The sequence below is a fragment of the Lagopus leucura genome, unplaced genomic scaffold, assembly GCF_019238085.1.
Source record: "Lagopus leucura isolate 7727_CA_CO unplaced genomic scaffold, USGS_WTPT01 Super-Scaffold_100004, whole genome shotgun sequence".
NCBI lineage: Eukaryota > Metazoa > Chordata > Aves > Galliformes > Phasianidae > Lagopus > Lagopus leucura.
This window is the reverse complement of record NW_024962264.1, coordinates 44,565,354-44,593,335: the sequence shown is the minus strand read 5'-3', so window position 1 is coordinate 44,593,335 and position 27,982 is coordinate 44,565,354. Positions and strand designations below refer to the sequence as shown.

General features: G+C 41.1%; 2 protein-coding genes across 11 annotated transcripts in view; one reads left to right on the top strand and one right to left on the bottom strand.

Moving 5' to 3' along the window:
• Positions 1-125: 125 nt before the first annotated feature.
• On the top strand, positions 126-10,931 carry TMEM165 (transmembrane protein 165). The gene is made up of 6 exons (XM_042871106.1): positions 126-326; positions 2,791-3,016; positions 5,158-5,333; positions 6,057-6,239; positions 9,021-9,126; positions 9,977-10,931. Exons 1-6 carry the CDS (start codon positions 126-128, stop codon positions 10,051-10,053), a joined length of 969 nt encoding a protein of 322 aa, XP_042727040.1. The 3' UTR covers positions 10,054-10,931.
• Positions 10,932-15,510: 4,579 nt separating this feature from the next.
• Positions 15,511-27,982, bottom strand: part of CLOCK (clock circadian regulator) — a 54,412-nt gene continuing 41,940 nt past the window's right edge. For 7 of the 10 annotated variants that reach the window (XM_042870402.1, XM_042870403.1, XM_042870401.1 and 4 more), the window contains 4 exons: positions 26,015-26,221; positions 24,557-24,765; positions 24,007-24,280; positions 19,224-20,968 (listed from right to left, as the gene is read on the bottom strand). In XM_042870402.1, the coding sequence (XP_042726336.1) occupies positions 20,795-20,968; positions 24,007-24,280; positions 24,557-24,765; positions 26,015-26,221 (864 nt within the window). In that variant the 3' untranslated portion in view covers positions 19,224-20,794. Of the gene's footprint in view, positions 17,350-19,223; positions 20,969-24,006; positions 24,281-24,556; positions 24,766-26,014; positions 26,222-27,982 lie in introns of those variants that run through there. The other 3 variants (XM_042870411.1, XM_042870407.1, XM_042870410.1) reach the window with 3 other exon arrangements.

The window sequence follows — 27,982 nt, the reverse complement described above, 5'->3', positions numbered from 1 at the left end:
GCGCCGCCCCTCGCGCTCGGGCCGTGGCAGGAAGCGGCTGGGACGGGCGGCGCGCGGCGGCAGCTCCCCGGCGAGGGGCGATGACGCGGCGCCTGTGAGAGGCCCTCAGCGCCGCGCGGGCCGCCATGGGCTCCCCGCCGCTCTCCCCGCCGGAGCGCGGCCGCCGCGGCCCGGCCCCGCTGTCCGGGGCCGCCGCGCTGGCGATGCTCGTGCTGCTGGCGGCGCCGGCCGGGCTGCGCGCCGCGCCGGAGGAAGAGCCCAGCAGGAACAAGGTGCCGGCGGCCGCGCCGCAGGGAGCGGGGCAGGGAGCCGAGCCGCGGGCCGAGGTGAGGCGGGGCCGCGCAGAGCCAGCCTGCGGGAGGGAGCGCTTCCCTCGAGGCCCCGGGGCAGAGCGGGGGCCGGAGCGAGGGAGGGAGGGGCGGGGATGGGAACGCGGCTCCACGCTCACATTGTCAAGGTGAACCGTACGGAGCGACCGCGTGTGCGCGCGAAGGCTGCGACTGAAGGAGGCTGCTCCAGAACGGGGAGCGCGAGGGCAGAAAAACAGGAAGTGCAAAAGTAACGTTCGAGCAGATAGCGCTGTAACGTTCGCCGGAGTGTTGCTTCTGGAGCCTCCGGGGAAGTGAAACGTCACTTGTAGCGCTGCAGGTAACACGAGCGCTCCCGGCAGCGCGTATCCCGGCCTGAGCGCAGCGCTGCGAGGAGGGCGGTGGGAACGGAGCGTGGACAGGGCTCCGTGTGGCTCCATGTGGCCGCCCGGCCCTCACCTGGCGGCTTCGAGAAGCCTGCTGGGGGCTGCCCGCCTTCCGGAGCGCGACTCGGTAAGAGCTTGCATCGCGTTGTCTGACGTGGAGTTTGAATTGTGGGCGGTGAGGTGCTGGCACAGCTGCCAGGTGGGAGCTGTGGGTACCACATCCTTGGAGACGCTGAAGGCCGGGCTCGATGGGGCCCTGGGCAGCCTGATGGGAGGGTAGCCCTGCCCATGAGGGTGAAACAGGGCTTTAAAGTTCCTCCCAACCCAGACCAGTCTGTGACTCCCATCGTCATGGCTCTCCCAGCTCAGGATGTTCTGTGTGATCCTGTTCCTATGGCTGCTCTTGCTGTAGTTGAGCAAGCATCCCTGTTGTCATCTGTGTTCTGGTTGGCCACCAGTGGCTGAGCTTTGGTGATTTTTAAAGGATGAAGAAAGTTTGTGAAAGTGTTGTTTTTCATCATCCTTTTCTGTTCATCGCTTAGTTGAAGAGCTCCACTGGCTGTAATGAAGTGATTGTAAGTTACTGAGGTTAAAGCTGGCAATGAATTTTGGTTTTTTTTGTTTTTTTTTTTTTTTTTTTTTAATGTCAGTAGGCATTATATTGATAAAGCTGGAGCAGAGAGGAGATTTTTCTTAAGTAATTTAATGTTTTCTGCTTCGGTTATACATGCCAAACAAAAGTCAGCTTTTTGGCAAGCTGAAGATAGAAAAGTTGTGATTATCTGTTTTTTAATGCTAAAAGAAAGGAATTGAAGTGTGTGTTACAAAAAAAAAAAAAAAAAAAAAAAAGGTTTTGATTCATTATCTGAGAAGCTGTAATTGACAAACTCAATTATTGTAAGAAAAGAGCTTGTTTTAGCACCTTATGTGTTCGCTCTCAGTAAACTACACTGGGGAGGTGGTACCTGATGCTGTGCTGGACAGCAGAGCTTGGCCAAATGAGCTAATGTTTTTCGACAGATAAATATTTTTGTACTAAGATCCCATTGCTTACAAGCTGATGGGGGGAAAGTCTTCTGTGTGTAAGCAGAAGAAAGCCTATCTTGTTGCAGCTCAGGACTCTTCAGTTTGTATCAGTATTTAGGATTAGTTTGTTTGTATTCAAACTTCTAAAATTTTATTCTTGGTTAGGGGGTTCCATTGCCAAATGATCACATATAGGAAAAAAAAGTTGTCAGCATACTGCTTGATGCAAGACAATAGGGAGCAAGAAAATTTCAAACATCAAACCTCAGACTTCCCAGCACTATTGAGGGAGTTCTGGCAAGTCTCCTGATGAAACAAGTTGCAATCTGTCTCTGTTCATGGAGGTATTAACTTTCTTGGCCATCTCTGGTCAAGCACGTGAACAGCAGCTTTGTTGTTTTGGGTCTGCTTTTGATTATAGGTGTCTTAATCTTCATGAGAGTAAACACTGGTTGTTGAGGGAAATCTGGAATGTGCTGAGCTGGTTCGAGCACTGGGGAGTCTTAGAGCTGGTGTTCAACAGTGTGTACAAAACAAACAGTTCATGAAAAGTTGCATAAAACTTTAATGGAGCTGAGATGTAAAGATTCTGCGAGGAGATCCTGACAGATTTTTAAAGGATTCCCTTTTCTCTTGAGTGCTCATAATCGCTCAATTTTTGCTTGAAGATTTGAAGAGTTTAGTTCTTACTATTTCTATCATAAAATTGCTTGCTTGAGCGTCATAATGTAAGCAGACAACAGCTGTACCAATAGCAATATAAAGTTGCTTCTCCCCTGTCTGGCTGTGGCAGTGGTTCTCATGTTCCAGTAGTAGCATGCATGGTGAAGTACTGCTTTAATAATCAGAGCAGGTGCTTCTTGTGAAGTGACCACCTATTAATTTGAGGTAGGTAGCAGCCAGTAACTAGTTAATCATAGCTAATACCACATGGAGGGTGAATAGTTAAAATGCCACGCTAGGCAATGCAATGTGACAGGAGAAACAGAGAGCTCAGTACTTCCAGGAATTACATGTTCAAGCCTAATTAATTGGTGTTTGTTTTGTTTTGTCTCCTCCTGTGCCTACAGAAGGGGCCTTCGCCAGTTGCTCCAGTTCATCTTGTCAATGAAGACTCAACTGACAAGACTAATTTGGGCTTTATTCATGCATTTGTGGCTGCTATATCAGTCATCATTGTATCAGAACTTGGAGATAAGACCTTCTTCATTGCAGCCATCATGGCAATGCGATACAACCGTTTGACTGTACTGGCTGGTGCTATGCTTGCCTTAGGACTGATGACGTGCTTATCAGGTTAGCCCTCATGTTGTTTTGTTTTGTATGTTTAAATGTGCTGGATAAGTCTGTATTTATTAGTAAACCCTAACTAACCCTAACTGAAGTCAAATGGAAGGTAGTGTGAAGACAGCAGGTGTGTGCAGTCTTCTATTTTGTGTAAACTTTGAAGGTTTTTTCTGGGGGCTGTGGCATTAGACTCTAAACTCCAATTAGGTGTTCACACTCCCTAAACATCTGTATGCTTTTAAGGAAAAGGAATTTGGAGTGCCTAAGCTATCCCTTGGCTTTTAGACTTCTTTATTCCTTTTTATTTTTAGCTCCTGTTAAATTAGTATACCTAAAGAGAGTGTAGGGCTGAGGTCTTTATCTTCCCAAAGTGAAAGATGCTTAACAGGATGTCACATTCCTCTTGACTGACTTGTGTCTTTGTATATATATCTGGCTGTAAAAGTGGAGGATTACATTCAGTCATGAACCTTTGTGGTGCACAGTACAGAGCAAAGAGCTGGAAGGGGAGCAAGGTGTCAGATGGCACCTGGGGAGCTGTAGCTGTGGGTGCTTACACAGCTGTAACCATAGAATGAAGCAGCCTTTAGGTACATCGGATGCAGCATGTATTTGGTTGTGTGTGTGCTCAGTTCTTCACATGCCCTCGACAGAAATACTTGAAACAATGTTCAGTGTTTTATATGTGCTGCAAACAGCCTCCTAACTGGTACTGGGTCTCAGTGTTGATCTGAGCGTCTTCAGATGGAGATGATAGCTTTTGTGAATGCATTGTTACAATTATTGTTGCAGTCTTACAGCAGTTTCCCTTTGTGCTGTTCAGATAGCATTGTAAAAGTTTCTTCCATTACTTGCTTAATAACATTAGTCTGTGAGACTTGTTTCACTTTTGCACTGTGTGCTTCCTTTATTTAGGATCATAGGTGAGGGTGCACCCTGTGGTCTCTTTTCTACATCTGTCTGCCCATTACAGCTCTCCCTTTTTCTATGTAAAGTCAATGTATTCCCTAGGAAGGGAGCTGGGATTTTCCCTTTCTTTGTCCTTGTTTCCTGTGGTTAGAACTTCCTGGAGTTTTTGTTTTTGTTTTCCAGCCATGATTTCATGAATTTCTGCTCATTTAAATTCTCTATATCCAAATAATCAGTATGTAGATGTTTGGTTTTTGGTGTTGTTTATTTTCAAGCTATGCCCAGAAACATTTTTGCCCTTGTGATATAATAAGCTGCGTTGTCATTCTGATTATTTCACTGCTTTTGTGCTTTGTACGTGGCAAGTAATGCTGTATGCATTCTGTATAATGCAGTATTTTCAATCTTTCAAACAAATTTTATATTCTTCTGTTTTATTTGGCTATGCAATGATATAGTTATTCTGCGTGTGTGCTGCAGCCTAATTTTATTTTGATCTGATAATCTTACTTTGGTAGTGGCAGTGTGGATGCAAGTAAGGAAGGATGTATGCATATGTTAGCATGTTTCCACTTGGCTCATTGCACATGCAGTACGACAGTGTGGTCCAAACAGCTGAGAACATTAGGTGTGAGGTTGTAATTTCCTTGTATTTACACAGGCCTTTTGGGTCTGTAACTGTGATCTTTGTGGAGTAGTCAGTCTTGGGTACGTATTTATTCTATTTGAGAGGTAGTTTTGGCTGAGTCTGATCACCTTCAACACCTGTAAAAGTAGGTGTACTGTGGAAGTAGTTTTTAGTCTTTGAGTGGGATTAAGAAAGGATGAAGTTGGTGGAGTGTAGGAGAGAGAGTGAGGAATGGTGGCTTCCAGGTATTTGCACTCAGCCAAAGAAGAAAGGCATGAATTCAGACAATTGGCTGTGGGTGCATCTAGAAAATTTATCTTGTAGAAAATCTCATTTTGCCTTTATCTGATGAAGAAGACAGATCTGAAATAAATGTAAAAAATGGTTGGAAGAAGATGTCATCCAACATACAGCCATGTAAATAAATAGAGTGAGTTGATATTATATGTCATAACCAATCTAACGTGATTATAGATGAAATCTTTTGGTGTGCTTGGGAAAGAGCAGAATTTGTGTTGACCTTCAGTGGAAAAATAAATTTGCTTGGACTGATGTGGGAAAAATAATTATATTCATTCTTATTTTTGAAATTATGCATTTGTTTTCTTTTCAGTTTTGTTTGGCTATGCCACAACAGTTATTCCTCGTGTGTATACATACTATGTGTCGACTGCACTGTTTGCCATTTTTGGCATTAGAATGCTTCGAGAAGGCTTGAAAATGAGTCCAGATGAGGGCCAGGAAGAGCTGGAGGAAGTTCAGGCAGAAATTAAAAAAAAAGATGAGGAAGTAAGTCATAAACTCTCTATGTGAATTACAGCTAATGAAACAGTTATGGCTTTGAAGTTGCAGAGCAGTGCTACGTTTCATGTTTGGGATGTTCAGCCATGGCTGCAATTAATAAGTCTAACACAACAAACATGTGGTCAGCTGGACAGAAGTGGCCATGTGGATGCTATTTCAACAGATGATCCCAGACCTATGGCATATCCTACTTCTCTGCAGAAAAGGAGTTTTCCCTGTAGAATTTCTTTTTTTTTTTTTTTTTTTTTTTTTTTTTTTTTTTTAATGGTGTGTACTAACAGGCTCTATAAATGTTCAAGTCCATTTCTAAGGAATAGTAATCTTGTTTCTTTGGGACAATTTTATCCACTTTTGATTTGAGAGCCACCCCTTTTTAAGAGAGACTTCTGCTTTAGAATAGATGGGAAGCAATCTGTCATTTGAAACTAAATATTGTTCCTGTTGTAACTGCTTTGTGATTGCAAGATTTGAGACTACCAGCAATTGGAAATCAGAGGTGATATTTATATATTGTATTAAACACTATATATACGTAGTAGGCTTTAAAAAATACCATCTAATATAAATAACATGTTAGTATGCACAATCAGTGGCTAATAGCATTCCAGATGTTAAATTAACAGCGTTACAGTTTAAGTATTTCATTTGGATTGTTTGGCTGACATTTCTAATCTTGTATTTTTTTTTAATTCCCTTTGTCTTCTTCAGCTTCAGAGAACTAAACTGTTAAATGGGCCAGGGGATGTGGAAACGGGATCAACTGCCACTATACCTCAGAAGAAATGGCTCCATTTTATTTCTCCCATCTTTGTACAAGCGTTTACTTTAACATTTTTGGCAGAGTGGGGTGATCGTTCCCAGTTAACAACCATCGTCTTGGCAGCCAGAGAGGTGAGTGCTGCAGAATGCCCCTTCTTCTTTTGCTCTCCTTGGGTTGTCTGCAGCTGGGTGAAAGAGGCAAAATACCCTTGTGTAAGGTGTCACATTCACACCTGCTGCTTTATAGTGCTTTACTTAATGTCACAGCTGTGCAGAGATGTGGAAATCAATGCACGGAGGCTCTGAGTGTTGTTTTAACTACGGTCTCATGATTAGAACTGCATGGGCCTTTCTGAAAAGAGTTGTTTGACATCATGTAGCTGAATGCAATTATTTGATAAGGTGTAAAGATAAGGATGTTACAGAACTACTTTTTCTTTGATCTGTGAGACAATGCAGCTTTAACACAGCAGCTTTAAAAGGAGACCTTAATCCTAGCAAATTTGAAACTGTTGATAAGATACTGCTTTTTAAAAAATCTAGAAGAATTTGTTAAAGTATGTGGAACTAAAATTCTGAACCTCTGTGCAGTAAGCAGTACCATAAATGAAATGATACTCAGCATGATGATCGGAGCATACGTAACTGTTACACATTTACAGGAAGATCAGGCTTATTAAAAGGCTGACTATAAGCCTTCAGTAGTTGCCCTGTGTTGTTTCCATTCATTGAGATCATTTACATCTTTTTCCTAGGACTCGTGCTTCCTTCAGTGCACTTTCAGACCTTCCCCAGGGATAAATCAAGGCTGCATAATGAAGGAGGCTATAATCTGTAGGAACCTTTTGCCTTTATTACAGAGTAGGGAAGGCACTGAGAGCTAGAGAGGCAGGGAGCAGGTTAGAGAGGAGGATCTCATTGTTCAGTTAGCGACGTGCCATCTTGGCAAACTGGAAATTATTACTACTGCCTCTGCCAAAGATTTTGTATGGTGCTGGATAAGTTGCTTATGCCCATCCTATCACAGGTTGACTTCTCTTTTGCATTTTTCTGAGTGTCCCATTAAGAAATGTCCATCAGACTCTGCGGTGCGGTCCGTGAAGTACTGAGGATTGTAAAAGAAGACTGTGGATGTTAAGCTTTTAACATATGAAACGTATAAGTGCTACAAAAGTGCTACAAAAAATAATCTTTTCTCATTCTATCTGTGGAATTATTTTATACTACTTACATTCAGATACCTTACTAAATAAGTATTTCACAAAGAATAATTTACATAGCGAGAGATTGCCAGTAGTGTGGTAACTCAACTGTGAACTTGAGTGAAAAGAAAGTACTCTGACTGCTCATTAAGTGAATAGTATCCATCCTGTCACAATGAATGAAACATGGTTTCTGTGGAGGAAAAAAAAGTATAATGTACACTGTCTCAGAGCATACACCAGGAGAAAGATTTAAGTCTGTCTTAATGAACCTAATCCTGACAGCAATCCTTAAGAACTAGAATTAACACCATAGCAGTTTTCTGTGTGTAAGAAACACTCATCTGCCTAAATATTTGGAAAGGGAGCTGAAATTCTATCACATCATGTTAGACTGATTTTCTTGGCTGTATCTGAGCACTTCTGCTGAAGATACTGAACTCATGGAAGAGGTTGTAAATTATTCCCTCCAAGGGGCAGCAGTTGCCAATGGAGCAGAGGGCAGGATCCACCTTTTGCCAGTGGGCTGCTGTCAGCATGGAAATGAGGAGTTCCAGGAATACTGGATTCTGTTCCCAGTTGTGGAAGCAAATGTGTTCTGCTGGCACAGCTCTGCCTCCCTCCTGGCCTTCTTAGTAGTTTTCTATCTGTTCTTTGTCCACTGCTCTTAGCTTCTCTCAGTAGCTTGTGCTTCTGGTTGTCTTGATCAGGCAGTGTTGTGTTTTCCTTATATCAGATCATTTCCTGGACAGTTTCTGTTTGCATGTTAGAGATTTCATGCATTCCTCATGAGGCAGGGCAGTAGCTTTTTCTCCTATGAGCTGGAAGTCTTGCTTTGTTTCCTAAAAGAGAGGTTTGCAGGACTTAACTCTACCTTCCCTAGTTCATCCTAGTGCAGTGGAAAATCAGGCTCTTACCTTGCCTTCTTCATCTGTCATTAAAAGGTGTTTTTTTTTCTGTTTCTAATGCTAAACTGTTCTGTTTTATGAGGTGCTTAATACATATGCTGTAATTTGTGAGAAGGTCTTGGGAACTTCTTTTTGTTGTGGATTTGTTACTGTAGTGAGGTGATGCACATTATGCAGTGTTGAAAGCTGTTGTTGACAGCTTACAAATGTATTTGTAAGAATACATTTTGAAAGCAGTTTATTATCCTCTAGACTTAAATTCTACGATAGTCCCCTCTTTGGCTAATTTTTCTATTGGGGCACCAAAGTATAAAGCACAAACTTGCTGATAAACTTGAGCTGGATGAAAAAGTTGGAATGTTTTAGCTACTGAAAGCTTTCACTTGCAGTTCTTAGGTTTATTTACATGTTTTTTCTTCCTTTATAGTTAAGTTGATGTTCTTCCTGCTGGTGTGCATCAAGAGCAGCCATCTTCCCATTAAATGTTATTTAATTGTTTAAGTGCAGCAGAGTGATCTCTGCATCTACATTTAACCACCTGAAAATGCTTTTTGGTTGAAACATCCCAAATACTCCTGTATTGATCAGGTTTACATTAAGGCTGTCTTACTAGCTGAAGGCTCTGTTACTGTTCTTTCAGTGATAGGTGGCGGTGCAGAGTAAACACTAGATAGTGTTCACGTGCTTGATTCTGTGTAACCAAAGAGCCAAGCTATGGTTCCATCATGGTAGGAGGTTGTTCCAGAACTAGCAGGCTTTCCATTGTGCTGATGTTTCCTTTCCCTTCTGTGTTTTCTCCTCAGGATCCTTATGGTGTGGCAGTAGGAGGAACGGTGGGACATTGTCTATGCACTGGTTTAGCAGTTATTGGAGGGAGAATGATAGCACAAAAAATTTCTGTTAGGACTGGTAAGTGAAAACTCACTCCAACTGAAAAATGTGTTAATGCTGGTAATGTCTGTGATGTCAGTGGTTGCGTGTTCAGGAAGAATGTTTCTTGAGACTTCTTTAAGATCAGTTCAGTGTTTGGGTCTGTGTGTGTTTTCTGCAGTTTCAGAAAAGGAGGTGAAGGGGTAAATTTCAATGGAAAAGGTGAAATGTGTATTCTGTCTTGTTTGTTAAGGCCATAGATGATGAGTTGCTAATCTAGCAATAATTTAATGTGCTATCAACAAGCCCAGCATGGATGTCTGGCAATAGCAATAACCTTAGGTTAGGTCAGAGATCCATCTAACCTGTTAGCTCGTTTAGAGAAGGATGGGCCACACACAGTGATACTGCCCCAACTCCTAGCAGCTTCTGGCCATTGCAAGCAGTTAATGGTTTTAATACTGGCTCATTCAGTATGGTTACCTGAACTGTGCTAGAATTGCTAATCTGCAGTGCCACTCCTAACTGATGACTTGCTCCAGCCTGATAGTATTGTATCTTATTTTTTTTCCATGTAGCCAAACACACAACAGTAGGCATCAGCCTCAGCTTCGCACTAGCTGAATTAATAGAAGTAATACACATGGTCCTTCCTAAGGTCCAGAACATGTCTTTGTAGATAAGATTAAACAATGGGGTGGTGTATGGGCATCCTGACACTGAGCTAGAAATAGCATCTACTGCTTCACTGTTTGCAGCATTAAGTTTTAAAAAGATTTTTCATTAATCAGACTTCTTAACAAATAAATAAATATCTTCCATGACACATTATGAATTTACTTAACTTTCTCAATGTCTAATTCATTTTTTGTTTGTTTTTCCTTTCCAGTGACAATCATAGGAGGCATTGTCTTCTTAGCTTTTGCATTTTCTGCACTATTTATAAGTCCAGACTCTGGTTTTTAAATATTTTTCATCACTACGAAAGGACAAGGATTGGAAGCAGCTATCTACCAGCTATCCTTGTGTGGTTTTGTATATAAATGTACAGAATTACAGTTTAAACAAGCACCGAAGATGAGACACTGAACTTTTTATAGCAAACGATTGGTGGGATTGAGACATTTATAGACAGCTTCTGCGGTGGAGATCTGTTTGCTGTCTGGTTTGTATGTTCTGTGGCACCTGCTACTGTGGTAGGATTTGCGTGATTTTCCTGTTTGCTGAACCTGGCTCAGCTGAGTTTTGAGAATCTATGTCCAGAAATGTTGGAGCTTTCTTTTTTTTTCCCCCACTGTTACACATGGCTCCCTTTCCTGTTGCTTCAAGAGCTAATTCTTACGCCTTCTCTGAAGCAGACCAGAGTGTTTTGTTTCATAATGTTGAACAAAATATTAAAGAGATAACAGTTGACTCCCATTTCCAAAGACTTTGGTTCCAGGACGTGCCTGAGGCTGGATAATGTAAGCAACAAAAAGCTGGGGAGCCATTCCTATACCATTTAGTTGCTGAGCCACCAACAGAAAATATTATGAATTTCATGTAGAGGGCAAACTTCTTAATCAGGGATTTTTATCAGGAAATTGTGTACTGATTAACAGCCTACCAAGTTCAATGTGCAATCTGGAGCTAGTAGTATTTGATTTTTTTTTCCTTTTTTTTTTCTTTTTTGACTTTCTAAACTTTATAAAGTACGTGGAAAGTAATAAAGTGGTCCAACTTAACAGTGTTTCATTCCCAGGACTGAACAATAATGGAATCTTTAGATTTAGATATGTTCATATTTTTCTTTTTAGGAATAGAAATGTAATCTGGAAGAGTATTAATAAAACATAGTGTCTCAATTTGAGTCATTTTCAGTATTGTTTTTTGGCAGTTCCATAATTCCTGCCACAGAGGTTAAAGTGATGATTTATTTAAACTTTACTAAATTTATTTTGGATGCTGTTATAAGTACCAGTTATAAAAACTTTGAAAATGTTGGTCGCTTAAGATATGGGATACTGAAACACGTGGTTCTCTCTGCTGCTTGAGCTAGTAGATTCTGAGCTAATAGCTTAAATAAGATGTTAAGAGCTTCTGTAAAGCAGAAGATAGAGTTTCTAATAGCATCTATCTACTGCTTTAGCCTGAAGCTAAAGTAAGATCAAGTGCTACAAATTAGATTGTCCAAATTGTTGCTTGAGAACAGAGGGTAGGAAGCCTCCTCTTGGATTTTGCTGCCAATAGAAACCCCTTAATGCTGAGGTTCTCAAACCCCGAAGATTGCAGCCGCTTGATTCCTTTTATGCAGAGTGGTATGAAAACAGACTACAGCTCCAGGCCTAGATGTTCAAGTCCTGATCTGAAGGAAGGAGCTGCTGGCAGTGCTGTTGTTAATTGCTGGGTAATGCACTGATTTGTTCAGTTTTGAAGCAAGCATTGTAACCAATTGCTGCAGCCTCTTCTTTCCACACCCTGTAAATGCCCTCTCTGTAGTCTGTTTAACCTTTTACCCTCAGGGGATGCATTACCTGGATCACATTAAAAAAGAAAGAACAGGGAACCCAAAGCAGGGAAGAGCTTTAACTGCTCACTGGGAAATTGCTTGTTGTGTGGTGCTACAGCACAGTGTTTTCTTACACATGTGCTAGGTAGTGCTGGGCAATCACACTGCTGCAGGCTGCCTGTCCTTCATCCTGCTGAAAATTCTTGATCAAAAGCCAAATCAGTTGGCTGTGTCCTAGGGTAGAAACTTTCTGAACTTCCTGTGCACTGCTTGAAACTGTTCTGGTGTTAAAACAATTGTGATCAACAGAAAAAAATGAACACATTAATATTATTATTATTTTTTTTTTAAAGAGGTAAATATGAAGTTGCAGAACAAATCCATGCAACTTTCACACTTACATTCTGCTGTCGCAAACTCATGTGATGCAAACTACTGCTTTTGACCACTGCCTGGTCAAAAATAGGCAATACATAGGCAGATATTCATTGAGTTAGAAAATGCTCCTACTGTTTTTGGTTGTTTAGAGCCAATGTTAACTTACGCTTAGAAATCTATTATAAAATGAGGCGGGTTCTCGGATTTTAGCAAAAGTTTTAGAAGGCACTATAGCAGATAGTACTAACTGTAGAGATTTAATGTTGTGAGTTGCCTGTTGGAATTTTTCACCGTTCCAAGACTGGTGTAGTCCAGTCATTGTATAACTGAAGCCTGCTCAAGGTGGTTGGAGACTCCCAGTGTATTTTTAGCAGCACTGTATGCTGCCCTGCCTCTAGCAGAAACAGCGTCCTCCCATACAGCCTTGTAGTGCCCAGCCTCTAGCTGTCTGCTTTGTTGGCTCAGACAACTGCACATTGGCTGGTTCAGTGGCTGGGATTTTAGCAGCTTTCCTTACTGCATTCTCATACTACTGATGCGTTGCTTTTGGAGAGGTGTGGCACTGTTCAGTCTTGAAATCCCTGTAGACTTGAGGTGCAGGTTACTGCCATGTGTGTATAGATGAATAGATATCACACCTAAGGTGGCCTACCCTTATGGGCAGTCTGCATCCTAAGCTAATGCTTGCAGTGCTGGGAGAGTGAACAGTAATTCCTTCTGCTCCCCATGGCTATTTCCCCATCCTCCCCTCTGCCCTCAGATTTGGAAGAAGTAACTGATCTCTAATTAGAAAAATAAACCACTGCCTCTCTGCTTCTCCCTCAGCCAAGAGATGGAGAACGGTGTGGTGGTCTGTCTGAATGAGTGGTTCATTCACTGCACCTTGGTCCAATTTCCTCCATCATACTCAGTGAGTTGTAATGTGTTTAGCAGTGGAGTTGAGCATAGGAGAATGGAAAATGATGTCTTTTCAGCAGCTAACTTGCTATTGCTCTTTGGACATGCAGATGTAGGAAGTTGTTCACCAACTTGCAGGAGTGTTCAGGCTGCAAGTTACAGCACTGAGAAGAGCAGAGGGGTGGGTAACCAGATGGGGCTGACCTGAAATGTAATGTTGAAAGAGATGCACAAGCTGTGAAACTAGCTAAGCACTTGAGGAGTGTTGGTGAAAAAGTAGGGTAATGAATCACCTGACAGTACTATGACAGCATCCCAGTTGGCTTTCTCTCAGTTGCGTGGAAGCAGTCAGTAACTAATGATCAGTTCTAAAGTTGTCCAGAATGATTTGCTTTTGCCTTAACAAGAATGCCAATTAGCAGGGAATAAAAACGTGAAGAATAGCCAGAAGAGGCAGGTATGGGTCTGATTTAATGGTTTTGGACATGTCAGCTTGCTCACAAGGATGAAATGCAATGCTTGCCTAGTTCAGTCCTGCAGCAACTCTCAGGTGGGGAGAAGGAGCCGTTTTCAGGATCGGGAATTACAAAATCTTGTAAACCTTGGCTGCAAGGCAGCAGAGCGGGCTTCATGCTGTGCTGCTGGGACATGCCTGCCTGGGCTTACACATGTCCTGCGGTGTAACTGCTGCTTAGAAGAAAAGGGTATTTTGGGGGAAGGAGCTGCTTGTTGCATTGGCCAGTCAAGGCCCTGTTTTCCAGAAATGAAACGTATACAATGTAAATAGTACTCTTCCTTTTAAATACTTTGCCTTGCAGAGTAGAATGAGAAACAGAGTAAACTAGCTGGAACTTGTGATGGTTATCTGCTATTTTGTTTCCTTTTGTGGCTGGAGGATATTAAATGTGATGAGTGGATACTTAAGCAGCGAAGATAAGGCTCTGCAAATCGCCATACCAGCAATATGAACAGAAGCAATGACCCAGCACAGACTTTCCAACCCTACTGAAGTGGGATGCATTCTCAGTTCCAGCAGACTTCCCTGCCGGTTCCAGGGGAATTTCCACATCAGCTTCCAAAGCGAGAATTTGCAACTCAGGCTGTGAACGCAGTGGAAACTTGAAAGTGCAAACCACCTACAACTACTCATTTCCAGGCTTGAACACTGGAAACAGAATTAGATGGTATGGTCAGTTCTACAGGGATGGAAGAAAAACCTCCCGCCAGTCCAAGTTGTTTGAAATGAGGAAACTGGTGCTTGTTCTTTTCAAGGTTCCTCACTGATTCACAGCCCTCATTACACTGCATGTGGCAAAGTGCGCTAAGCAGAGATTAAGGTAAACTTGTAATCTTCAGTACAGAGTTTTTCAGAAGAAATTCAGTGAGCCAAAGTACAGGTCCGGCTCAAAAACCAGCCTGTGCTCAGAGCACTGCAGGAAGGCCTGGGTCCCATGAGCTGCTGCTTGGAGGTGCGATAGGCAGATGCTGCTTGTGGACATCTGCGGGTTAACAAGTAAGTGGCTGTACTCAGAGCTCTCCAAAAGGCTGCCTGCTGCTGTACAGCTTTCCTTTGCATCAAACAAACTGGGCTCTTGAATGGACTGTGCAGTTTCATCCAAATTTACCCAGTTATCCTGAAGTATTTCTGTGATACTGGATGCTGTGTAGGAGGCTATGCTGACATGGCATTTTCTTGCAGCTCATCTTGCTGTGTCCCAGAAGCCAGCGCTCGTGGCAGGTTGCTACTGCAACCTTGTGCTGATGTTACTGCTGAGGTGCAAAGCAATGGCTGCACCCATCTGTGTGATGTGCTACACAGGTATACCCTCAGGCTGATTTACACATACTTGCTATGTAAAAACAGAGTTGCCAAAGGTGTTTGAAAGAGACTGTGTGGTATCGTGACTGCTTAAGACTGGAATTCTTGGTTGCTACCCACTGTCCTCTGACTGCTGAGGTCTGGAATTTGTATCGCTGACACTGAGCCCGGGGTGCTGAGGCAGCTAACCTTTGGATTGCTAATCTTCCCAGTTACCTAACATTTTCCTGCAAGCAGAGCTTTGCACAACAGTGAAGTGTCATTGAGCAGCATTGATCAGGTGCCGCAGTAGTTATTTATAGTTACAGCTCTTGATAAGTTTATGGAAAAACATATTGATATTTCTAAAGTTCAGATCTAAGAAAAGTGCTAATTTGTGCTGCGTGCTATCAGCCTTAATATTGGTGGGTGTTGGCAGTTCTTAACTGGTGCTTCTGCAACTTGTTTTGTTTCCTGTGGTATGTGGAGTTGCTCAGGGGCTGGAGGTGGGACACAACTTGCACAAGGATGCTTTAATTCCCAAAGGCAAAGGATGAGTAGTTTTACCATGAGCATCTGCTGTGATGATGATACAGAGAGAGAACAGCAGACTGTAAAGAGCATTTATCAATTCCTCCAGTTATTCAGCTTCAACTGTGGGATTTCCTTCTCTCTCACCTTCCCTTAAACATTTGGTTAACTTCAAATTATTAAATTACTGCCCTTGGCGTTTCCACTTTGCTCAGTGAGAGGATTAGAGCAGCCTATAAGAGCAGCAGTGTAACCACACAAGCTGAAGGTCTCCGGCCATAAGCATGGGCCAGCAGTTTATGAAGAGATACAGAGAGCAGACAAGAAAGGAGTACAGTATGCGTTTTTACTGAAGTCTCACAAGTCATTTCTCTTGGGAGGGAGAGAAGGTAAAATCGACATCACGCAACTTCTCACACGTCAGTTGTTGGGGGGTAGAGAGTGCCTTTGTTACATCTGTGGAACGGGTATGAGAGCACTTCACTGTGAAACTCATCAAAGTGACATTAAGGAACTCAGGAAAAAAAATAATTCTAGAACCTTAGAAGCTACAAAAAGCAAAATTTTAAACGTTACATTTATTCAATTAAAAAAAAAAAAAAAAATTGACAGTTAGTAATGGTCACACGAACACCAGGGAACTGTATCTACATTTCCTGACATCAATATGAGCGGCATTAGGGGCTGTTGGTGAACAAATACACAGCTAATGCCAGTTCAAAAAATACAAAACAAAACTGGAACCCGAGACACTGTGAAATCAACACTGCTTAAAAACTCAACATTCAATCCAATGTATTTTAAAATAAATAGTTTTTACCTTCCTTCTTTGAAAACACGACTCACCAGCTGCTTTCAAAGCAGTAACACCTTTAAGACCATTCCCGAAAGTGTTTCATAAATAATTTACCCATTGATTGTCTGTTAATGCAGCATCTCTCAGTCATAGCTAGGGTCTCTGTATAGGCCACACAGTATTTTGTTCAGACACAGTGTTTTGTTTTGTGTTTTTGTTTTTGTTTTTCCCTCCTTTTTATTTAGGTACAATTTCTTTGAGTAGAGCATATCATGCTGGCACAATTCATGCAGATGACGCAGCATGAAGTATAACAGAGCTTAAATCACCTGGCTAAAAAAAAAAAAAGACAAGGAATGTAGTGTTACAAATTGTGATATTGAAAAAGCAACCATCCAGTCTCAGGACAACCACAATTTCAAATGTTCACTCACAGCTGTCTCACCTACTCTAATTGGCTTAAATACGTCTTTTTTAAATCCAAATTCATTTCACTCTTCAACTTTTTCCACCAGGGATAAGTAAAAAAATAAAAATTATTAAAACTAGTCTCTCTCCTTTTAATCAAAATAACCATTTTTTTCCAGTCCTCTGACTGCACATCTAATTTTAATAATGATTTCAAATAGAGAAATTCATGACTGCGACGTCCGACGTCTCCTGACGCCGTGACATCTACAACCCATCACAATACCCGGGTTAAATTCTGTGAACGTATGCGTGGTTTCTGAATTGATTTCAACATCTGCCAAAGGCCACATCTTTAACCCTGCGGTACACTGTCACACACGTTATAATCCTAAGGGACACTTAGAATTACTGAGCAGGTAGGTGGGCCTCCAGATGAGTCTCTCATAGGCAACTGTGCAACGTAAAAGGTCTCCTCCCTAGGAAGCCATAACCGTTCAACCTTTCCCCACGCCATGTAAAACCAATGAAGCCAATCAGTTCTAGAAGCCTTTTTCATCTTGCACTTTGAGCCTCAAAGGATCACTGTATTAAAGAAACATTTTCCAGAAATGTTTCTGACAGTTTTACACATCATTCCTTGATGCCCCCCCCCTTAACAGTTTCACTGACTAAAGAAATAAACTGGTTTTCAAATAGTCTTTTCAGTAAAGTGCTTCTTATTACTCCAAAAAATAAAAATAAAATAAAAGATAGAAAGTGCTATTTGAATCTTAAAGAGAATTTCTTTTTCCATGAAAAACTGTCTGATATAGCTTTCTTTTAATTAATTTTTTACATAAAGCTGAAATGAAACCTACCTGTATGTTGTAAGGATACTGGGTTACTGATTTTGGTGTTTGGCAGCAGGCAGGATGCCCACACAAGTGGCGACACACCGGAACCATAGTGCAGAAGGTAAATCTTCTAGATGAAATGGAAGGCATATGGAGAGCTCCTACTAGAATCTTTTCATATTTATATACAAATATATATTAAATATAATATAAAAATAGCTATATATTCTTTTTCTCTGTAATTTTCCTAGAAGCTTTTCTTCAAATCCTCACCCATCGCTGGCAAACAATGTCTGTCTTCTAAACTCCATGCAACTCTGTTTCACGCCGTTCCATACCACCAGACTGCGCCTTCACAAATACAACCCTCTCCTTAACAGATTCCTTCCCTTCTGTCAGAGTCATTCTGTGACGTCTGCACCCCAGACCCTGCAGCATCGCAGCATTCCTTATCATGCTATTGATTAGGATGTTGCAAAAAATCTATGACTGTAGTAAATAAGTCAGTCAGAAGCAAAAGGCTGATTAAGAAAGAGGCGACAGCCTGGTCCTCTTCCCACTAAAATCAAGAGCAGCTCAGCAACTGATTCAGCAAGGGGGAAGCCGCAGACACCTGAAATACACACCTTTGAGTCAGCAGCTGTGAAACAAAGCATTTGCGTCCTTGCACAGAACACGGAACGAGTTCTACGTACTTCTGTATAAAGTCTGCCTGATTCACGGTAAGTATATTTCAAATGGATGCTGTGTTTTTCCAGTTTCTGTGAATCTCCCCACCTTCCATGCTTTGTCTACTGGCTGGTAGCTCCGTAATTGAATGAGCTCTCTCCGAGGTTACAAAAAGCTTCTTGATCAAAGCGTACATTTCTTTATTCTCTTTCAGCAGCCCTGCTATCACTGTCATCTATTTTCTCTCACCTAGTTCAGCGTTTTACCAACAGACCTATAGCAGCACAAGAGAGTATCGGGGAGGGGGGGAATGGGAAGAGAAGTTTAAATGGAGCTTCATATAAAAAGCTGCATCATTAACTGGCTGGCTGTTATCTCTGTTTTTTGTAATTCTCAGTATAATAGCTTAATAAAACTATTTTACCACTATTCCGTAGTTCTAACAGCACTATTAAAGCTCTCCCAGGTTTCTTTTTTAGTGCTGTTATCACCGTAAACGGGTAACATTTTTTCTCTAACCTACTTCCATTAAGCAGCAGTGCTGCTAGCACAGACCTCTGGTAACACAGCTTATTTTAGAAACAGGTGGATGATGCAGCAGCAGAGCAGAGCAAGGCAAACTTTGTTACACAGAGCTCTACCAGCAGTAGGCTTCTGACCCTTATCCCAGCTCAGAGAATGGCAGAAATCCTTTTAGAGAAGGGAATTTGTCCTTGCAATGTCTGGCACTGGCACCTGCTCCTTGCTGCGAGAGGCCTCCTGGAGCAGAGCGCAATCTAACTCTCTTTGGTAACTATTTCTCACACTCCTTCCTTGTTCACAACTGTGCTTTTTGGTACCAAACTCTTGCTTTGTAAGTGGGGAACAACAAAGATGCAATGGTGGGACACCTGGAGAGGCAAAGACCAGCCCCAAAATGCCATCGATGGCATGGGGCGCTCGCTGAACTGGTGCCACCCTCCTGTGGGTTTGGCTCACCCAGTAATACAATCAAACTGTTCCAGAGAACAAAACAGTCCGTCACCATTTGGTTACATTCATTCAACTCCTCCTCAGTATTCAAGATTAATCCAGCTTTCTCTCCCTACTACTAATTTTAACTGCTTTTGCTGTTTTATTTTAATTCTCAGATCTATCTGTGTTTATTTATTTTCCTCTAAAGTTGTGGTTTTCACAAACTAGTACCATAAAACCCTACCTAAAATAGCACATCGTATCTGTTGGAACTTTTTATTTTCTTTATAAAGTGAAGTTGCCTTCTGAAGTCTTAGTTCAGTGATATCTCCTCAATCGACCGTGGTCTCCCCCAAGACATAACTCTAAACACTACAAAAATGATTTTTGACTCTTATTATTTCAGATCAGGTTACCCTCCCTGCTCCCACTGAAGGAGCACTCTCTGTTTTTACATCTTCAAGAACAATACCTTCAAAGTCTGAGATTGCAGAGACTCCTCAGTTTCTGACTTAGTGTTTGAGGGGGAGCAGCACTCAAAAACGCTCACGTTCTCAACTCAGATCGTTATTGAGATGATCACGATGCAGAAACAGCTATGAAGTAGATACACGAGTTTGGCTGACAATGTACTAAGACTTCAAAATCGAGAATGGTTACAGATTCGAGACACTGCAAGTCAAGATGTTCAACATTATCACCTGAATTAAAATCAAGGCACTATGGGTTTTTCTGTCGTTGTTAAAATGACCCTGAATTAGTTCTGACTAAAGAAAGATCTAATTTTTGAATGAGAATAAAAAGATTCCAACATATTTTAACAAGTTACAATTCTCACCACAGAGAAAGTGGTTAAAAAGTGCCCAAAAGGTTATTAAATGTAAATATATTTTTTGTGCAAATTACTCCTATAACTGAAACATTCTTGAAAATTACCGTCTTTTTTTTTTTCTTTTTTTTTCTTTTTTTTTTTTTTAACATTTTACATAAATATTTCCCAACTATGAACTATATCAAAAGATAGCTTTGGGGAATAAAATTCCAAACCATCCGCAAGGAAGCAGTGCAAATTCCTATTTTTTGTTTTTTGTTTTTTTTTCAAATAAAATGAATTAGGTATGAAACGATGGATGATACTCATGAATCTGAACACCCTGAACCCTGATGCACGACCACCAGTTCAAACGGCTTCATCCATAATTTAACCTCGAGAAGTCAACGAACCAACACACCATACCTCACAGAGCAGACTGTGACACCACCAAGCACAAACGAGAGACTTGTGCCCACACTGAGGGTGAAAGTAACGATGCAGCATGTTGTAAACAAAGGGGCAGAACAAAGGAAAACGTCAGTCTGAGTATGGCGTGAAAATTTAGGGGAACATATTCAAACCTACAAATAACAGATTACATTTCATGCATCATATAAAATATTTTGCTCTTTCTCCTTTTATGCAGACATATACACAATATTTTACAGCATCTGTACAACAGAGAACTGGATTTCACACAACATTTTCAAAATATTTACTGTCCCATAATCATCTGAAAAAATTAGATGTTTGTCGGACTATATTCCTGGCATTTTGTCTCCTAAATCAAACAATTGCTCTGTGTCCATTTTAATACTTTAAAAATGTACAGAACTGATAAAAAATACCAATATTTTCAGCATCCCTCTCATTTCAGTCACATTTTTTGATTTCACCTGGACAAATCGACACATGGCAGCAAACCTTTTAGAGCACAGAAACCGGGACAACGATCAAAGTTGGCCGCGTCCCTGCCATCACCTGGTGGTTTTCCTCAACAGATTCCAGAAGTTAGCTGTAGGTCTCAACACCGCAGCGTTAGAAAGGCTTTGTACTGCTACCTCTGCAACTTCAGTGCGAGTGGTTATGGAGCAGCCCCCTCCTGGTAGCTGACTTCCAGGAGAGGCAGAGCCCCCAGCTACTGCGGCTGCGCTTTGGAAGGATCCGTCATCTTGTCAGTTCTGTGCCGTGAGAGCTGCTGCTGCGATTGGTGCTGCTGGTGGTGGGACTGAGTAAAAGTGCTTTGCTGTAGTGGGAAAGCAGCAGAGAGGATAAGCTGAGCTGACTGATTCCCGTGAAGTAACCTGGATGTCTAAAACATGCAAACAGAAGAAAATCATGTTTTCTGCTGCTCTGAGAACTGCAGGCCTGGCTGCTTTTTGACTTTGTGGAAGAATTCAGTCAAAATAAACTTCTGATTTGGTCACTGAAGCTGAACCAACACCACAAAGATTAGTTGGCTTTAATGGAGATACTTAGAGCATTTGATAAAGCAGCTGGTCTTTGCGATTTCCTGTGACAATGGGTACAGCACATGGCAATTTGTCCCCATTTCAGAACACAAGAGCATAACGGGGCTTAAGGAATCTATTTTAACCATATACATCTGTTACTGCAGTCACATAGAAAGCAGTGCCTTGGCATACCAAAGCATGACTTGGCACAGATCAAATTTATCCCTGGATAAAAATCTAAGGAAGAAAACCAAGGAAGCTGCCGCTTTTGCAGACCCAAACATCTCCTTTGAAGGGGATTAATCATTACTGCAAGTAACACTTATTTTTAATGTCGCTCTTCTTAGAAACAAAAGATGATGGTGCTGAAGAAAAAGCAGTGAAGGACGGGTACAAAAGGAATTGGACACAGAATCATACAATCATAGAATCATAGAATCACTAAGGTTGGAAAAGACCTAAAAGATCACCCAGTCCAACCGTTCACCTATTCCCAATAGCTCCTACTAAACCATGTCCCTCAACACAACATCCAGCCTTTCCTTGAACACCCCCAGGGTCGGTGATTCCACCACCTCCCTGGGCAGTCCATTCCAGTGCCTGACCACCCTTTCTGAAAAGTAATACTTCCTCATGTCCAGCCTGAATCTCCCCTGCCGTAGATTCAGGCTGGACATCTCAATCCAGAACAACTACATCACTGTCTCACCTGCAGAATCAGACTGTGAGAAGGAGATCATCAACATGAGGCAAATCAACTTTTTACATGGGTAGGAAGTGACAGGACACAGGGGACTAGTTGTAAACTGAAGGAGGGAAGATTTGGATTAGATATCGGGGAAGTTTTTTACTGAGAGGGTGGTGAGTTGCTGGAAGAGGCTGCCCAGAGAGGCTGTGGATGCTCCGTCCCTGGAGGTGTTTAACACCAGGCTGGATCAGGCTCTAGGCAACCTGATCTAGTACCAGATCTGGAAGTTTGGTGGTCCTGCCTGTGGCAGGGGGTTTGGAACTTGATGATCTTTGAGGTCCTTTCCAATCCAAACTGTTCTGTTCTGTTCTGTTCTGTCCTATTCTATTCTATTCTATGAACACAAGCAGGAAAAGCCTCCTTTTCTCTCTTCTTTAAAGAGAGGGAAAAAAAAAGCAAACAACAACAAACCACGTGCTTTTCTTCAAATTCTAGCACTTCAACAGAGAGAGAGGGCTGACCAGTTTATATTAAAAACCATAAACTGTTGCCTAGAAAGAAATGCCAGGACAGGAACAGACCATTGAAGATTTTTATCTTTCACAAACCTTGTTTTCAAAAGAATGAAGGCAAAACTGCATAAAAGTAGGGACAGGCACTACCTACCTGCTAAACAGCATGAATGAGTGCTGAAATTCAAATAACTAGGTATTCTTCAGTTCTCTTTTTGATCAGAGATTTCAGCTTGCAGTCAAAAAGCCTTTGCTGATGAATGGCTAAAATTCCATTTTCTTATGGAAAATTCTATTTCTTATGGAAATTCCATTTCCTTCTTTTTAACAAGCTACTATTTTCTGCCACTGGCCCAGGTAAAGAAAATTTTACTCATCCATAAATGGAATCTTAACTATTCCTTGTCCATATAAACTTAGATTGAGTTTCCAGCTACTTACTCCATTGTAGAAATTCCACCTTTATCCAGGAAACCTCTTTTATTGAAAAAGGGAGACTGCACATAGTACAAAAGTTTGTTCAACAAGCTGCTCAGGGAGGTGGTGGAGTCACTATCCCTAGGGGTGTTCAAGAAATATGTCCATGTGGCAATGAGGGGCATGGTTAGAGCGGGTATGGGATGATGGGTTGGCACTAGACTAAATGACCTTAGTGGTCATTCTAGATGGCCACTAGCTGTCACACCATGAAATGAAGAGCATCTTGATCAGCTCACCACAAGAATCAGCAGATTATGACCAGGGAACTGTGTGCAGAGCTGAAGTTCAGCTTCATTGCGTTGGAAATGATGGTGGCAATGCTAGAATATTGCAAGGTTTGCACCAGATGTGTCCCACAAATGCTCACATAGGAACAGAAAGAGCACCTTATGCAAGCTTGTCAGGACCTACTGAACCAATATGATGCTGCAGGTGACAGTTTACTGGATTGCACCATTAAGCAGTGATGAGACGTGGTGTCACTGCTATGAGCTGGAGTTAAAATGACAGTCCACAGAATGGTGATGCATGAATTTCCCACTGAAGAAGAAGTTCCAGACACAGCCCTCAGCAGGTAAAGTGATGTGCACTAACTTTTAGGATAAGAACAGTGCAATCCTGGATTTCCTGGAAGTTGGACAAACCATCAACTCTGAGTGATGGAACACAATGCTGACTAAGCTGAAGACCCAAACCAGCAGAGTAAGGCTAGAGAAGAAGACAATCTTTCTCTTGCAACACAGTAATCTCTGGTCCCACATCAGCTCAAAGACCATGGAACACACAGCCAGTCTTAACTGGACTGTTCTACCATAACCACCATATAGTCTGGATTGCAACCTTCTGACTTCCATCTGTTTGCACCAAGGAAAGATGGACTGCGTGGGCAACATCTTTCTAGCAACAATATCATTATAGCAGCTATGAAACAGCGGGTCATCTCTGTCAGTACGGACTTTTACAATCATAGCATTCAGGCTCTTGTCCATTGCTGGTGAAAATGCATAGATAATGGTACAGACTATGTCAAAAAACTGTTTTGTAGCTGACAGCTTGCTCAATCAAATAGTGTTACTGTGTTGTTCTCTGTATCAGTTGTAGTTTCCATGGAAATAAATACAAGTACATTACTTTCATGGCAGCCCAAGTATTTTAAGATAATCCTACAATAAGCATGCTGAAAGGACTGACAAATTTTTAGAGAATGCTACACTACCTGTAGGAACTGTTGCGGGTGCTGGGTCAGCTGCGGCTGAGCTGGTTGTTGAACTGCAGTGAGCTGCTGCTGCTGCTGCTGGTCTTGCTGACTTTGCTGCTGCTGCTGCTGTTGCTGTGTTACTGGCAAAGTCTGTGGCTGCTGCTGTTGGGCAGCAAAAGTAGGATAAGCTGTCACCACCTGTCCCATAAACATAGTACTTGGTACCATTACCGCTCCACACGCTACTGGGGCTGTGACAAGTTTTGTTACAAGCTGCTGACCTTGAGAAAATCTGTCAACAGAAGAAGACATTTGGCATCACTTTAGGAAAGATGCATCAAGCCTTAGGTGCTTTTGACAAATGCAGCTTTGTCAGGCTCATACCCTGTTGTAACACTACTGATTATGATAAGCCTATGAACGCACTGTCTTGGGTAAAGTTTACCTAAACAGCTGTGTGATTACAGTAACAAATAATATGGGTTTTATGCTACTTTTCCATACATGATATCATAAATGCTGTGGTTACATAGCTACAAGTCATCCCAATGTGGTCTTGAAAACTTACCTGATTTGTCTATCTTGTGTAAAAGTAGTTACTGCAGCAGCATTCTGGTTATTGTTCTGTGGTAAGCTAGAAGGAACCTGAACCACATTGCCGGTTGTTGGCTGAGAAATCACCATAGTGTTATACAGAGGTGTTGAGACTGTGTTCTGTGACTGACTGGCAAGAGAAGATTGTTGACCGTGCCCACTAAGTACGTTTTGTTGATTATGCTGTAAAGGAAGAATAGGTAATGAATCAGTCACTTGAAAACAGCCAGCTACTACAGTCATCTTCCTCAATGTAATTACCCATGCTTTACAACCGCTAATGTTTTTCTATTACAAATGAATTCTTACTTTAAAGCAGACAGGTATTTCCTATCAATTGAGGATTTGGAGGTGTGACTGGCTCTAGGGCATCTGAAAATCTCTTAATCTCTTCTCCTCTTCAGAATATCTTTTTCCTTAATATTTCATCTGCTTGCATACTGTTTGTTCAAGATCCTGTCTTCCATTCCTTTAGCATCTCTGTGCCACATTAAAACACGCACATTACCTCAATCAATTTCATACCTCAAAGTCTGGAACTAACTTAATGCTAAAGTGATAAACTGTCCACCATTACTCTGTCTCATCACAGATTTTAAAAAGTAGTATGGGATTTGGAAAAAAGGAAAGAGGAGGATTGACCACAGAGATCACAATTATAAGCAGCCTCTCTATAAAACTGTCAAGCACATTAAAACTCCTCAGCTTGAGAAAAAGACTTATATGCATACAACAGAAGACTCCAAAATTATGCATGGTGAAGATGAAAAGTAACTATTCAGTGTATTTCCCAGTATAAAAGCTAGGTGGCAGGTTTAAAAAACAAACAACAAATTTCACAGCAGCTAAAGCTGTAGAACTCACTGCAAGATACTCTGTATTTCAGAAGTTTAGATGCAGTCAAAACAAACTGGATAAACTCATAGAAGAAAAATCCATCAAAGGCATTTAAAATGCAAAAGGTATCAGTTATGGCATCTGATTGAAATTGCTGAGGAGCAAAAAAGTCAACTTCAGAATCATCAATATATGATTTTCCTGTTCTTATGTTCTTCTAGGCATTTACTGTAGAGATCAGTGTCTGGATTTCAACCTCAATTAGTACCAATGTTCTCATGCTGTACGTTCTGTCAGCAGAAAATTCATAAAAATGCACAAAAAGGCAAGCTGTTTTCTGTATATTGGTTTTTCCAAAAAGCATTTGGAATTATTTCCATTTGTAAATTGTAATTATTTATACTTGTAATTATTTACATTTCTAAGTTTTAAAACTAAAGCAAGGTGTGAAATTGCATTAGCAAGAATATAAGTACATTTCAATTGTAAAACTTTGAACAAGGAATAAACTTGATTTGAAGGACAGTCACAAAAAATTTGGAGGGGGAGACGTCAGGAAAGCTATTATTGCATTTCTCACTAGTCAGAATTTTACCTGTGACGCAGAGCTCTGCAAAGGCTGTTGCTGGATCATATGTGGTGTACTTGTATGCCCTGTGTTCATCCCACTTTGAGTCTGATTAGTTTGAACAACCTGACCTTGCATGTTTGCTGGTGCAAGTTGCTGAACGCTTGAAGAATTTCCGGATGTAAGTTGCACAGAACTGAAGTTTAGTCCAGAAGTTGACTGCTGCAAGAACATCTTAAAAAAAATCCTAAAATTAGTTCTTATGAAAACTCTGTTAATTATTCAATATCTTATACAAAAACTAAAATTAATTTCTTATGATATTAATACAAGATAAAGCTTCATTCCAGCTATTAGATGTCCAAACAGCACTGCAATTACCAAGAGCGAAGGGCTAAGTCCCATATAGGATCTGTATTCAGAGACTCTAACAGCTAAGAATGAGAATCCTGAATTTTAAAGCCCTTAACACTGACGCTTAGTATCTGGTTTTAAATTAGAAGCAATATTTGTAAATATTACTTACAATGTAGGCTATAACTATCTAAAGATTAAATTCTTTCGAGATCTTGCTTCCACTTGTCGAGCCTCTAGAAGTGAAACTAATTAAAAATCTCAGTATCAGTTGATATAGCCATAGCACCAAGAAAGTGCTTCCTTGGCAATTACAAAACCACACTGGTTATACTGTATTTTCCAATATTACCTCATTTCAATAAACTGAATTTACCATGAAAGGATTTTGAGTCTTTACAAAATGTTAGACTAAAAACTACAATGACTCAGTGTAATAATGTAGAATGTGCAGCACTTCAATTTTGTATTCTACTTTCCATAGTCCTAAATAAGGTCCCCTTGCAGTGCATGGGATGATAGCTGTGAATCTCTCCTTCCAAGCACCTCCCAAGCAATCTACTGCTGGAAGGCTTACGTGAGATCAACAGTGAAACACAAAAAAGCACATGCTAGAAATTCTTATTCCACAACAGAATTTAAGCAACGTACTCAATACTTCCAGAAAGTATAGATTGTTTTACTCTTTATTCACAGTGCACGCTGAAAATATTAAGATTCTTTCTTATGATGTACTTCAGTTTTCTGTTTGTTTGCTTTGGCATTTTTTAATTAAGCTAGAAAAGTCCAATCAATATCATTCTTATCATATCAAATCATTCTTTTCTTCCCAATATAGATGCTGAAAACAGAATTACAACATTAAAAATCCATCAAATACATATATTGGTTAAAATACAGAAGTCAGGCAGTCAGGTCTTTGTTACTCTCAGCTGCTAGACTGGGTAATGCATAGAATCATGGAATCACCGAGGCTGCAGAAGACCTACAAGATCATCTAGTCCAACTGCCCACCTATCGCCAACAGCTCTCACTAAACCACATCCCTCAAGACAATGTCTAAACATTCTTTGAACACCTCTGGGGTTGGTGACTGCACCACCTCCCTGGAGAGCCCATTCCAGTGCCTGACCACTCTTTCAGAAAAGTAGCATTGTGTAAATTGTGTAACCTTCAGACTGAATCTTCCCCAGCACAACTTGAGGCCATTCCCTCTAGTCCTCTAGACTTCCTGTCTTTGTGGCTGAATAACTACTTCAGAATGCCACACAGTGTATAACCACCTCACAAGAAGAGTTTGTTAGAGGCTGTAAGCCTGATAGTTGGGACAATCTTCTAAGAGGTATGTATTTATCCAAGAGGCATGATTTTTACACCCCTGAGCTAAAAGGGGAAATAAATATTCATTTTCCACATTTAGAATGAATATTCTAATTCAAGAAGTAATAAACACTACAACACATTCATTTACATTTAGGTAGCACAAGTCACTCAACATTGAATGAATATATAGGGGCACAACTAGATACATTCAGAAGCAAAATTATAAATACCTCAAGAACAGTAACATTAGTTCTACGAATTTTGGGCACACAAAATCCAGAAGACAGCTGACAAGGAGTACAGAGAATCCCATTTTGG